This window comes from Cebus imitator, unplaced genomic scaffold (assembly GCF_001604975.1).
Source record: "Cebus imitator isolate Cc_AM_T3 unplaced genomic scaffold, Cebus_imitator-1.0 Scaffold465, whole genome shotgun sequence".
Taxonomy (NCBI): Eukaryota; Metazoa; Chordata; class Mammalia; order Primates; family Cebidae; genus Cebus; species Cebus imitator.
Window position 1 is genome coordinate 345,022 of NW_016107780.1, and position 11,361 is coordinate 356,382.

Below are 11,361 nucleotides of genomic sequence, written 5' to 3' on the forward strand. Positions count from 1 at the left end.
CTCATTAAGTGCAAAAATCTTTATTGACTTTCATCCTGCCTACTCCTGACAACTTTGGTACTTTACCAAATTAATATAATTCTATTTTCAAATAATTAGTAAATGATATAGCTCCTACGTTTTTCCAGGACCTTTTCCAAATAAAAAGACTAATCAATGTCTTCTTTTTTCCTACTAAATAAACTACCATTTTTCAATTAAGATATAATTTAAACACCATTAATGAATTAAAATGCTGGATTCTTTATAACTTTGCATTCTGAACTAACAATATACTACTTTTAAGAGAATCATGAAATTTCACCAAATAAAAGACCTTATATTTTAAATGTGTATTTTTAAACATGAAAAATAAAAAATCTTGTATAAGCATCAGAATCTATAAATTTCTACTAAAAAAGCCCATTACTGATTCTAACATTAAGTGGGTAAACTTTGAAATACTGTTATCTATACCATAAAAAAATGAGAAAAGTTAAAATTAATGAAATATATTGTAAATTATATACTGTATGCTAATACTACTTAAAAATTGTTTTGTATTGTTTTCATTTTTCAGGAAGCTACTAAAGTGCTGTTCTGAAGAATAGGCTGAAAACAATAATATGAGAATTGCTTGTTTATTTGCTATTTTGTTGTGCAACAGGGAAAAGTCTATAGCATTTTCATGAAAATATACAAAAAATATTTTTATAATATATAAAATGTACTAATTAGCTTTAAACACAAAAATCAGATTTCTTCAAAATATAAATTCGTTTTGATTCTTTTTATTTGTATGTTCTTATTTCAATAAACTTCCAGAAATCTGTCATTTGGAAGTAGATATGACACCTCTAAGTTATTGTACCAACAAATCTCCTTTAAATAATTGAAAGAACTTGTCTAGTTCAGACTTAAGCTCTTTACATTGGATTGGAAGTATTTTAAGTATTTTTCTAAATACTGGGGCAGGGGGGTGGTTCTTATTTTCTCTATCCATTTATAAGGCTTTGATTTCCAACAATCTAAGCCATTCTAGTTTCTAAGCATTTTGGAAAGATGAGTTTATTTTCACACAATCTGATTCACAGTAATCTCAGGAATTCTAGACTGTCCTGTATTTCTGGATTTGCCAAACTCTGGCCAATATTCTAAGAAAAGTTTTCTTGTCCTTGGAATGAGCTTTTGGAACAAGTCCAAACTCCTTTTCTGCCTATCCCTCTTTCCCACTCAAAACTGCCACTACGAAGAGCATGACTCCCCTCAATCTCGGGCACCAGTTGAGGGTTGAGAGGTTCCCTCAACTGGTGGATGCGTATACACTGTTTACTGGATGAATGAAGCATAAAGTGTGGGGACGTCAACAACAGAACAGAACAAACTTATTTTCAAGAAGATAAATTGTAGAATGCCAAGAAGCTACAGACTAATGTAGCTAAGTTAACTAAAATTCTAATACTATTAAAAATTGCAAATTTTTACTCAGAAGATTCTAAAGGGAATACTTAATTTGACAGAACTCCCAATAAAGACATTGTAGCCTTATCCAGAGCTGGTAGATTTGGTGCTCATGAAAGTTACCTTTCAGCAAGTGACACTCAGCAAACATTTGGGACAGCTGAGAGAATTCAACAAAACCCATACCTTTGTCTCTTGTATACCATCTCCTGGTACATGCACCTCATATCATTGTCAATTTTGCTTAGCAGGAAATGTATAAACACTTACCAAGTAGTAAAATTAAATATCTTGGTAAATGTGGCATTTCACTCATTTGAGCAGTATCTGTTAAGTGTTCTAGTAAGTAGGAAGGCTACAAGAAATAAGACGCTATGCCTTCCCTCCAAGAGTTTTCAGACATTCGGGGAAAGAGTGGAAACAGACCATTTGAATACAACATGATCACTGTCTCAGGGAGAGAGACAGAAAAGACGGGGAGAGAGAGAGAGAGAGAGAGAGAGAGAGAGAGAGAGAGAGAGAGATGGGTGGAATCTGGGCAGCAAAGACAAGGGCACTTGCCTGGGAGAAAGAGCATCTTGTGAGGATGGAGATGGGTGAGGGGCAGCTTCCAGAAGATGCCCAGGATGAGTGCTGAGAAATAAAGCATGGGATTAAGGAAGGCTGTCTCAGCAGAAAGTATGGTGGCAAGAGTGAAGACCATCAGACAGCAAGTGCCCTGAAGGCAGGGGCTCTCCCTTACATAACACTTTTTTCCCTGTCATCTAAAAAAATGTCTAGTACTGGTGGGGGGTACAGTTTTAACCAGATACTCAAATAGAATTTTTGGCTAAGACAAAGTACAAAAGCAGATACCAGACAAAGATGTAACACTTTTTAAATTAGGAAGCTTAAAATAGTAGGGATTTAAGGGACGATTTTGAAAGAGCAGTTCTTTAGAAATGGCTGTGCTGGGGATGCCCCTTTTCAAAGGGAAAGGAGTGAGGTACTAGCTCCTAACACCAAGTGAAAAGAAAAAGACTTTCAATACGCTCATGGAAAACTTAACAGGTGTTCTCTGAGGTTTGGGACACACAATGGAGTGGTGTCTGAGTCGTGGCTGATGCATCTAACCAGAGAGTAGTTGGCTGAAGCAGCTGATGGCAGCCAAGTCTAGGGCTATAGTGTAGAAGGTAACAGCAGAGCATTACCTATAGTTTCTTGGGCAAAGGATGTGTCCCATGAATATGATGTGGGCCGTGTGTGTGTAAGAGAGACAGAGAGAGAGCATGAGGTTGCTAGCAATATGGAGGCCTTATGCCTTGTTCAAGAGGGCTACCTAGAAGGAGAGTAGAAGGAAACCGGGAGAGGACCACTGGAGGCCTAGGGGCTGCAGAAAAAGTTCAAACAAACAGCTAGAATAGAAATAGTCACAATTTTAAGGGAACTGCAGATAAGAGGTCCATGACAAGGTAGTCTTCAAAGTATACATGAAAGCTCCTTCATGAGGAACATTTGCCATGTCCAGAGAGCATTGATACTTGATTGTACAGCACCAGGTAACAGAGCACTTTTATACTCCCCTCAGTTCCAACCCTGGTGGAGTGAAAAACCACTGTTCCTGAGATAGGGAGGGGGAAAGGGACTCAACATGGGCCATTTCATGCTAAGACTTAAAAATCAGGCTTCCTAAGGCAAATCCAGTTTACCTTTCATTCCGTGATACTTCCTTTCTGTTAGAAAACTAAATTCCAAAAACTACAATTCCAGCATCTATGAAACAAATTCCTACATTTGGGCTCTGGAAGAGATACAAAAGTATTCTTCACACCAGAACACTGTAAAGGCCATAAAATTGTCCACCATCTGTATTCTTTTCTTACCTAAAGGTATAATTCCGTCCACTGGAGTTTTTTTGTCAAGATTTTTCTGTTAGTTTTTAATAAGGAAATTTTCTAATACAAGTTATGTGGCAGTAAAAGGATTTCTAAAAATTGCTTCTTAGACACAGACTTTGTTAAAAAGTTCCAGATTTAACTGCTTTAGGTTTCTGGCTGTCTGCTTTTTAAGAACTTTCTAGAATTATCATAATACATAATTGCTTATTCCAGATAAATTACAATTTAATTACTACTTTTAAAAATGCTTGAATTATTGGAACCATGGGCAATGTGGCTTCACATATCCTTTATTCATATGCTAAGCAACTTTTATTTTTGCTTTTAAAGTTTTTGCATTTAAATAATATTTCTGTGAACATTCCTGTCTTAGAAATTGATGTATAAATTCTTAAAATAACTTTTATTTTAAGAAGTGGCTATCTAGCTCTTGAACAAGTCATAAAAATCCTTTGGTGTGTTAATACTCTTCTACCCAAGACCTGAAATGTTGGTGAAGTAAATATATTGTTCCAATTTTAGTCAAAGAAACAGAGAATAAGAAGTTAATAAGAATAGCTTCTTGTATTTCTCATAATAAGTGAAATGTTTACATCTTGTACTACTGTCTCTACTCTTTCCTAAATTCCATCACCTTCTGATCATTGCAATGACTTCTAGATGGTTCATCTGTTTTTACCTCTTATCTATTATATCCAAAAGTGCTATTTAAAATACTCCTAGCACTAATAACAACAATTATCAATAATAAAGGTTTATCACATGTTCACTACATGCTAGACACTATGCTGTGTGCTTTACATTGACTCTTTCCTTGCAGCAGTCCTATGAGGATAACCTTATTCCCTTTTCCAAATGAAGAAACTTGAAACATTGAAAGGTTAGGTAAAATTCCCAAGTTCACAGAGCTAGTAATGGTAAAGTTGGGATTCAAACCCAGACAACTTAACTCCAGAGCCCAAAGTCCAACATTTAATTGCTTCCCACTTTTCCTCAAGAATGGGCAAGTGCTTCATTGTGAAGTGTTTAGTTCAAATTCCCGTTCAAATTCTTGGTTTATACTTTCTCACTTTTATGCCCTCAGGCAAGTTCTTAGTTTTCCTTATTCTCAGTTTCTTCAACTATAAAATGTGGAAAGTGTGGTATTTGAAGACTGATGGTATCATATATATGACATGTAACAGAGTGCCTAACAGTTGGTAGGTTTTCAATAAATGATAGCCACTCTTGTTGTTTTTATTTCCATAATGTTGCCTATATCATGTCAATCCCTGGCCCAGTAAACGGTTAGGCTTCTTGTTACACTGGAACAGTGCCTGGCATGCAATAAGCACTATGCGAGTGCTAATTATGAGAATTATTAGAGTGGGCACAGGGCCACCTAGAACAAAAATTTCCTAGCTTCACTTGCAGTGAAAGTGATCAACTTCTGTGCAGTGGGTTAAAAAACAGACATTATCTCATGGCATATTCTAGAAACTGTCCTTAAAACATAGCTATTATGCATCCCTTTGCCATTCCTTCACCCCTTCCTGTTTTCCCTGCTACGTGGAGCAAGATAGCTCCAGAGACCTGGAGGATAAAGGCCAGTGCCTTTCACTGCTGCATAACTTTTATTAGGAAATCTCCTTATTAAAAATCTACAGAAAAATCTTGACAAAAAAAATTCCAGTGGATTGAATTAAACCTTTAGGTAAGTAAAGACTACAGATAGGGAACAATTTTATTGCTTTTACAATGTTCTGATGTGAAGAATATTTTTATACCTCTTCCAGAACCCAGAGAGCTCCGCTCAAAGGAGTTTGGGTTCCTGGCATTGTGGTGTCCTATACTACCATCCCTTGGTCCTTTAGGGTTTCACTGTTATTTGGTGATGATCCTAATCCTAAAAGATATACCCCCTGCTTTCACCAGATGTCTGAGATGGCAAAATTTGAAAGGAACAAGAGAACAGAGAGTTAATCCTTCCTACTGCGAGAGGTGGACAATGCCAGCGTTAAAATACCACATGCATCTTTGAGTTATTACCTATACCCTACCAAATGGAAATCCTTAAACCTTGATCTGAATCCATTATGTGTTGGGTTGGAGAACCTACTGAAACAGTTGGAGGGTCCTGCCCTTTTTCTAAACTCATCAGTGGGCTTTTTCATCTTCCCTATGATGGCAGCAGCTTCAAGGAGTGTTCAGTCTCCAGTGAAAGAAACATTAAGATTTATTCCACAATTTCCCTTCCCCAGAGAGTAGCTACAGACACACTGTAGAAGACCAAACAGGAAAAGTCTGCCATAGGGGACACAGTAGGTACTTGAATACTTGTGGGCAGTCTGACCAGCTACAAACCTCTTATTGCCTTACTTGCAAGTCCTAATATAGTACTGTAGTTATCATAATTCCATCATTCTGAAATTAGAAAGATGGTCATAAAAAAAACTGTTCTTTCTAAGAATGCTGTTCACCCATGAATGCTGATTTTATTAGAGAAGTTTTTTGGAGGGGGTTATGAGTTATGTATTCTTTCAACTTCTCTGAAGTGCTTAGCACACGCTCTCCCCATCGCAAGTGTTAAATAAACTTTTTAATAAAACAATGATTAGGCAGCATGATGAAACTTTTCCTCTCCTAGCTTTTCGAGATTAAGAAATCTTTTCAAAATATTACAGAAACTGCACTTTATCCTGACTTACAGCCTTAATGTTTGAAGTAGCAGTGTATAAAATTCACACCCAGTTATAGACTGAGTAATTATGGTTGCTATGGTAATGGGCTCTGTGCCTATGAGCAAAAAAAAAAAATAATTCCTTTTGTGCAAGATATTTATGACTGTGCCTGGCTACATAGCAAGAGTATTTTCCTTTGGTTTTTCATTACAGTAATTTATGCATTTAGGCAGATGATCATATATATATATGTGTGTGTGTATATATATGTGTATATATATATATATATATATATATACATATACATATATTCTATAAATTCTTAGGAAGAAATAAAATAAATTTATTAAATTTTCACATCAAACATTTCTAATATGATTATAATATGGATTTAATTTTCAAGTAAAAATAATCCTTAAAGGATTTAATTTCAAATAAGAACTACAGTAAAAAAAAAAAAAAAGATTCCATGATGAGTTAATTTTCACTGTATGAAATGTATAGTATACATATTCCAACTCCTTTAACAAGAATTTCTGGTATGCCTTAAAGGGCCATAGGTGGTTAGAGAGAGATCCCAAGACAACAGTTCAAAATTACCAGTTTAAAAAGCAACAATCAAGATACATATGCTCCCAAGTGAATTTGAATTGATGGAAGACTAAGTTACCAGATCATTTTTATATCTAGATGTGCTGAAACAATGGACACTGAGAAGAGAGAACAGACAAAACTTGGCAACAGATCTTGTGGTGAGATAAATATCCCAAGAGTATTGAATAAAAGCCTGGAGAGAGAGGCGAAGGGTTGTAGGTGTGCTGGTTCTGACAGCTGCTCTTTCACCCTATGCCTTTAAAACAAAGGGAAGAAAGGAGGTAGAAGTGGGGTATGGAGAGTTATTTCTGGCTTTCCCTCCCTGTTTCTCTTTGTTAATGTATACACGTACATTAACCTGTATACACGTTAATGTAAAAATGTAAATAAAGTAAACATGTCTATTTTTGGTTGCTGATGACATAAAGTTCACCTCTATTCCTTGGAAGCACTATTCCATGTTGTGAGCTAAAGGGGATTGCACTGATCTTGAAGATAATAAATCTGTTTGTTTCAAAGCTTTCACCAATTTATAGCTGTGTTTCCAACAAATTTCCACATATGGTATAATATTTAATTTGTAAAATAAATCCATAAAGCAGGAATTATTAACCTAATTTTGCAGATGAGAAAACTGAGGTTTCAACTTGTTGAAGGTCAAAGTCATAAGGTCCATCACGCTGTAGCTCAATGAATGAGTCTCTCATTTTTACTTTTTCAATTCATGTACAAGATAATGTTACAATCTACTGTTTTTGTTGGTTGTATGAATTTCAATACATTTACTGTTAGAAATAACAAAAAGCCTTAGACTGCCAGATCCTGTTCAGATCAACTCTACTTAATTCATAATACAGATGAACTCTATTATAAGTTTAATAACGATGCGGATATTAGCCAGAGGTATGATGTTGCTGATCCTCACTAATGAACACAAAATGAGAATTCACCTCTTCTTTTCATTTGAATTTATTTCTACTAAAAGATACGGATTATTTTTCTTGATTTCTATCCAGGCCCCTTCTGAAGGGACCTGGTTAACTCTAAATTGCTACTAAATCTTGAGTCTTCCTGTATTGAGCAATAAAAGGTACTGCTAATTATAATAACAATTATGAGGAAAATTTTATTTAAATGCTTCATGGAAAGTTAATTTTCATTCAATAGAAAATAAATAAATAAATCTGCTTCAGACTGTTTGATTTCTCTATTAAGTGATTGACCCTAACTGGTATATGGTGATTTTGAATATTAAAAAAGAAGTTACAATTTTCCAGAATATTAAAGTTTATTATTTTGAAAGCAAGTAAAATTCTCCAGTAATAAGATTAATAAAACAATTCCTTAAAATTGTCATCAGATAATCCCATGCTTTCAAATGTGTCTGCTCAAAGTTGTCACTCTACCAGCAGCAAAGCTTTGTTTTACTTGATCAAGAATTGAATGTGACTTTATGATCTGTATTCAACCATGAACAGCTGCTCATTAATAAAAAGCTATTAAAGTCCAAGTCAGAACAGCAGGTCTAAAATTGTGTTTGAGGAAAAAAATCCCACCCTTTGGTGAAAAGCCAGGGAAATGGGTTGGGAAAGATCTCGAACTAGAGGGCTGTGTTTGCAGTCTGCTCCTACCTCCTGGGCCAGGTCAGGTGACAAGGCTGGAGTTAGCCCCAGCTGGAGAACTCAGAACAAAGCCTATGTAGGCTTTGAAAGGGGAGAGTAAGTGGTGGGCTGGAGGCTGACTGTGTGAATAAATCAAGCTGGTGATTGGGCAGAGGCTGATCAGAAGCTTTCAAGTGGGCAAAATGGTTTGGACACAGGGCAGGCAGAATTAACTCTATTCCACTGAGTAAAAAGTTTATACACCAGGTTCTATCCCTTATATTCCTCTTATTTGACATTTGGTGGTTCCCCACCCCCACCCCACACAAACTTTGGGCAGAGGACAGGACTTAAAGTTGCTTGTTCCCCAAATTATTGACTTGTGATCCCAGTCATAGGCTTACTATTTAACAAGTAGAGATAATTTTAAATTATTCTTTTATAGGTAATTCTAAAGTAAATTTTAAGTTTGCAGTCTTTAGTGAGCTTTGTTTTCTGTTTTGCTATTGTGTTGGGAAACAAGTACTCAGTAACTAGCTGTTTCTGGAAAATTATGTACCTTTCGTTTTGTTTCATTTGGAAATGGCAAATTTAAGAAAGAAAGCTGAAGAATAAAGAAAAAGAAGAAAATATCCTGGGGCATAAATCATTTAAAGCAAACATGTAACTCTTTAAGCAAAAAAAATTCCAAACATGTTTATATCCAAATATAGGTTATTGGATTTGTTTCTGTTTTTATTTTATTTATTTATTTATTTTTGTTTGTTTTTTGAGACAGGTGTTGTTCTGTCTCCCAAGCTGAAAGTGCAGTGGCCCAGTCACTGCTCACTGTAGCCTTGACCTCTTGGGCTCAAGAAATCCCTCCCACCTCATCCTTCTGAGTAGCTGGGACTACAGGCACGCGCCAAAAAACCTGGCTAATTTTTAAATTACTTGTAGAAACGGAGTTTCGCCCCGTTGCCTAGGCTGGTCTTAAACTCTTGGGCTCAAGTGTTCCTCGTGCCTCGGCCTCCCAAAGTGCTGGTATTACAGGCCTGTGCTACCGTGCCCATCTAGAGAATTGGATTTTTTTAATCCAAAAAATTTTAGAAATTTTAGATTGGAATTTGAGGATTAGAATTCTAGAGATTAAAGTTACAGCAGGTGTTTAAGGGACTGCCAGGGGCTGCATGGCCTTTGGGAAATGAAAGTACCGGAAATGATACTGTAGTAGCGCAATAGCAGTAGTGCAGTAGTAGTAGTAGCTGAGGTAACAACTATTATCTATGAATGTTTGCCATATGCCAGGCTCTGTGCTAAGAGAGCTTTGCAAGCATTACTATCCCACGAAGTAGGCACTATTATGGCCATTGTACTGATGAGGAAATTGAGGTGAAGAGATTAAATAATTTTATCCAATTTTACACAGAACTATTCCAGAGCACGAGTCATAAACACATCCTTCCCTTATTGGAAATTAAATTATTAATAAAAATGTGTTGCAAAATGAAATGAGGACGGTGGTGGTAGGTTATCACAAAGTTAAGTGCGTAGAGGGTTGCTGGGTCAGTGTGGGAGAACAAAGGCAATTGTAGCAAAAAAAAAAAAAATTAAAGGCATATAAAGAAAAAGGCTGGTTGAGGAACAATTTGCATAAACTGATTTTAGCCTTAGACCATATTCACTTCCCTCTCGCCACTTTGCAACTGTGGCGCATAGTATTCTGAGAGTCCCTTGCACATAATAACTGAGGACTCGATCCTTTTCATAGCATACAAGATAAAAAGAAGAATCAGGCTGCAAAGAGAGAAGCACCGAAGGAAAGAACATCTCAGGTTGAAAGAAGGGCAAATCCAAGGTGCGCGTGAGGAACAAATGCATGGACACGGTGAAGTGCCACTTCTTAATATCTAAACAAAATTCAATTAAAAATTACTAGGAGGAGGCTACGTCCTGAATGAAACTCATTATTCCGCATCTCTGAGGTGGCAAAATACCTGAGGGGAGGAGGTCTGTCTAGCCACGTCCAAATCTTCCCGAGACAGAGGGACATCCCTCATTTGTTGCAAAGTAAAGTTTTTTCCTTGGTTGCATCTGACAGAGGGGTTCTGTGGGCTGAAAAGAAAGAAGCTCGGCTGAAGGGGAGACATTCTGGAAGGAGAAAGTAGGGACGTCTGGCATAACCAGGCCCTCTGAGAAGAAACAGTCAACAGCTCGCAATGGTCCCAAAAAGCTACCCCTCACCGATCCTGGAGTGCCTGTCGCCGTTTGCCCCGCTCCCGTCGCTCATTGGTTCCCAGTCCCGACGTCCGACCCGTAGCCTCTCACCCATTGGGCCAGCCAGGACGTGGGGTGGAGTGCAGAAGTGAGGGCCTGGAGACAGCCGAGAGCCGCCTTAAAGGATGGCGAAGGGGGCGGGGATAGAGGAGGGGCTGGGGGCGGGCTTCCCGAGGAAGGGGCGGCCATGGCAGCTGCGCGGCGGCAAAGCTGGCTGCGACGGAGCTCGCGCCCGGCTTTGAATGAGCGGGGCTGGGAGTGAACGGGCGGAGCGCGAGCTCGAGGAATAGACTGGCAGCGCCCGTGAGCGCGCCTTGTGCGCGCGCGCGGCCCGCGGCAGCTCGGAGCCTCCGCCGGGCGGGCGGGGAGGGGGAGGGGCAGGTGAGTGTGTGCGGTTCGCGCGTGCCTGCGAGGGACTTTCCTTTCCCTACCCCCACCCCGACCCCAGCCCTAGCCTCTGGGGCACCTTCTGCCTTTCGCCGTGGGCTCTTCGCCTCGTCCTGTACTTCCCGCCCTCCCACCTTCCTTTTGCCCCTCCACCCGACCTCCCCAGACCCCCCACCGCTGCTCTGGCGTACTGTTTCCGGGTGAGGGTGACCTCTAGGGTGAGAAAACTGCGACTGGGAGCGGGACCCGGGCGTGCAGCCTTCGCCATGCCCCGCTCACGCGTGGGAGACCGGCCTGCGGGGTACCGGCCCGGAAAGCACCCAGCCTCCAAAGCCGCCTTGCTCAGGGAAATTTGCGCGACCTTATTGCCCTCGGTCTACAGGCCTCGTACCTCTCCAGGCCGATTTTTCCACTATTTAAATCCTAGTTCGCCTGGCATCCAGCTCCAGCAACTTAGAGCATTTCACGTCACGCCGGGCGCAAGGCGTCGGCTTGTATAATCCGAAAACGCTCCTGTTTTTCTCATCTGTGCAGTGGGTATGATGT

At 39.0% G+C, this 11,361-nt stretch overlaps 2 protein-coding genes across 6 annotated transcripts in view; both read left to right on the top strand.

Moving 5' to 3' along the window:
- PKHD1L1 (PKHD1 like 1) overlaps positions 1-814 on the top strand; it is a 157,156-nt gene extending 156,342 nt beyond the window's left edge. The window contains exon 78 of the mRNA XM_017512233.2: positions 560-814. Within this exon, the coding sequence (XP_017367722.1) occupies positions 560-570 (11 nt within the window). The 3' untranslated portion in view covers positions 571-814. The remainder of the gene's footprint in view (positions 1-559) is intronic.
- A 9,708-nt stretch (positions 815-10,522) lies between these two features.
- The window catches only part of EBAG9 (estrogen receptor binding site associated antigen 9), a 25,250-nt gene continuing 24,411 nt past the window's right edge, over positions 10,523-11,361 (top strand). For 3 of the 5 annotated variants that reach the window (XM_037732708.1, XM_017512236.2, XM_037732709.1), the window contains exon 1: positions 11,003-11,352. The gene's annotated coding sequence lies outside the window, so the exon portion shown is untranslated. Of the gene's footprint in view, positions 10,810-10,969; positions 11,353-11,361 lie in introns of those variants that run through there. The other 2 variants (XM_017512238.2, XM_017512235.2) reach the window with 2 other exon arrangements.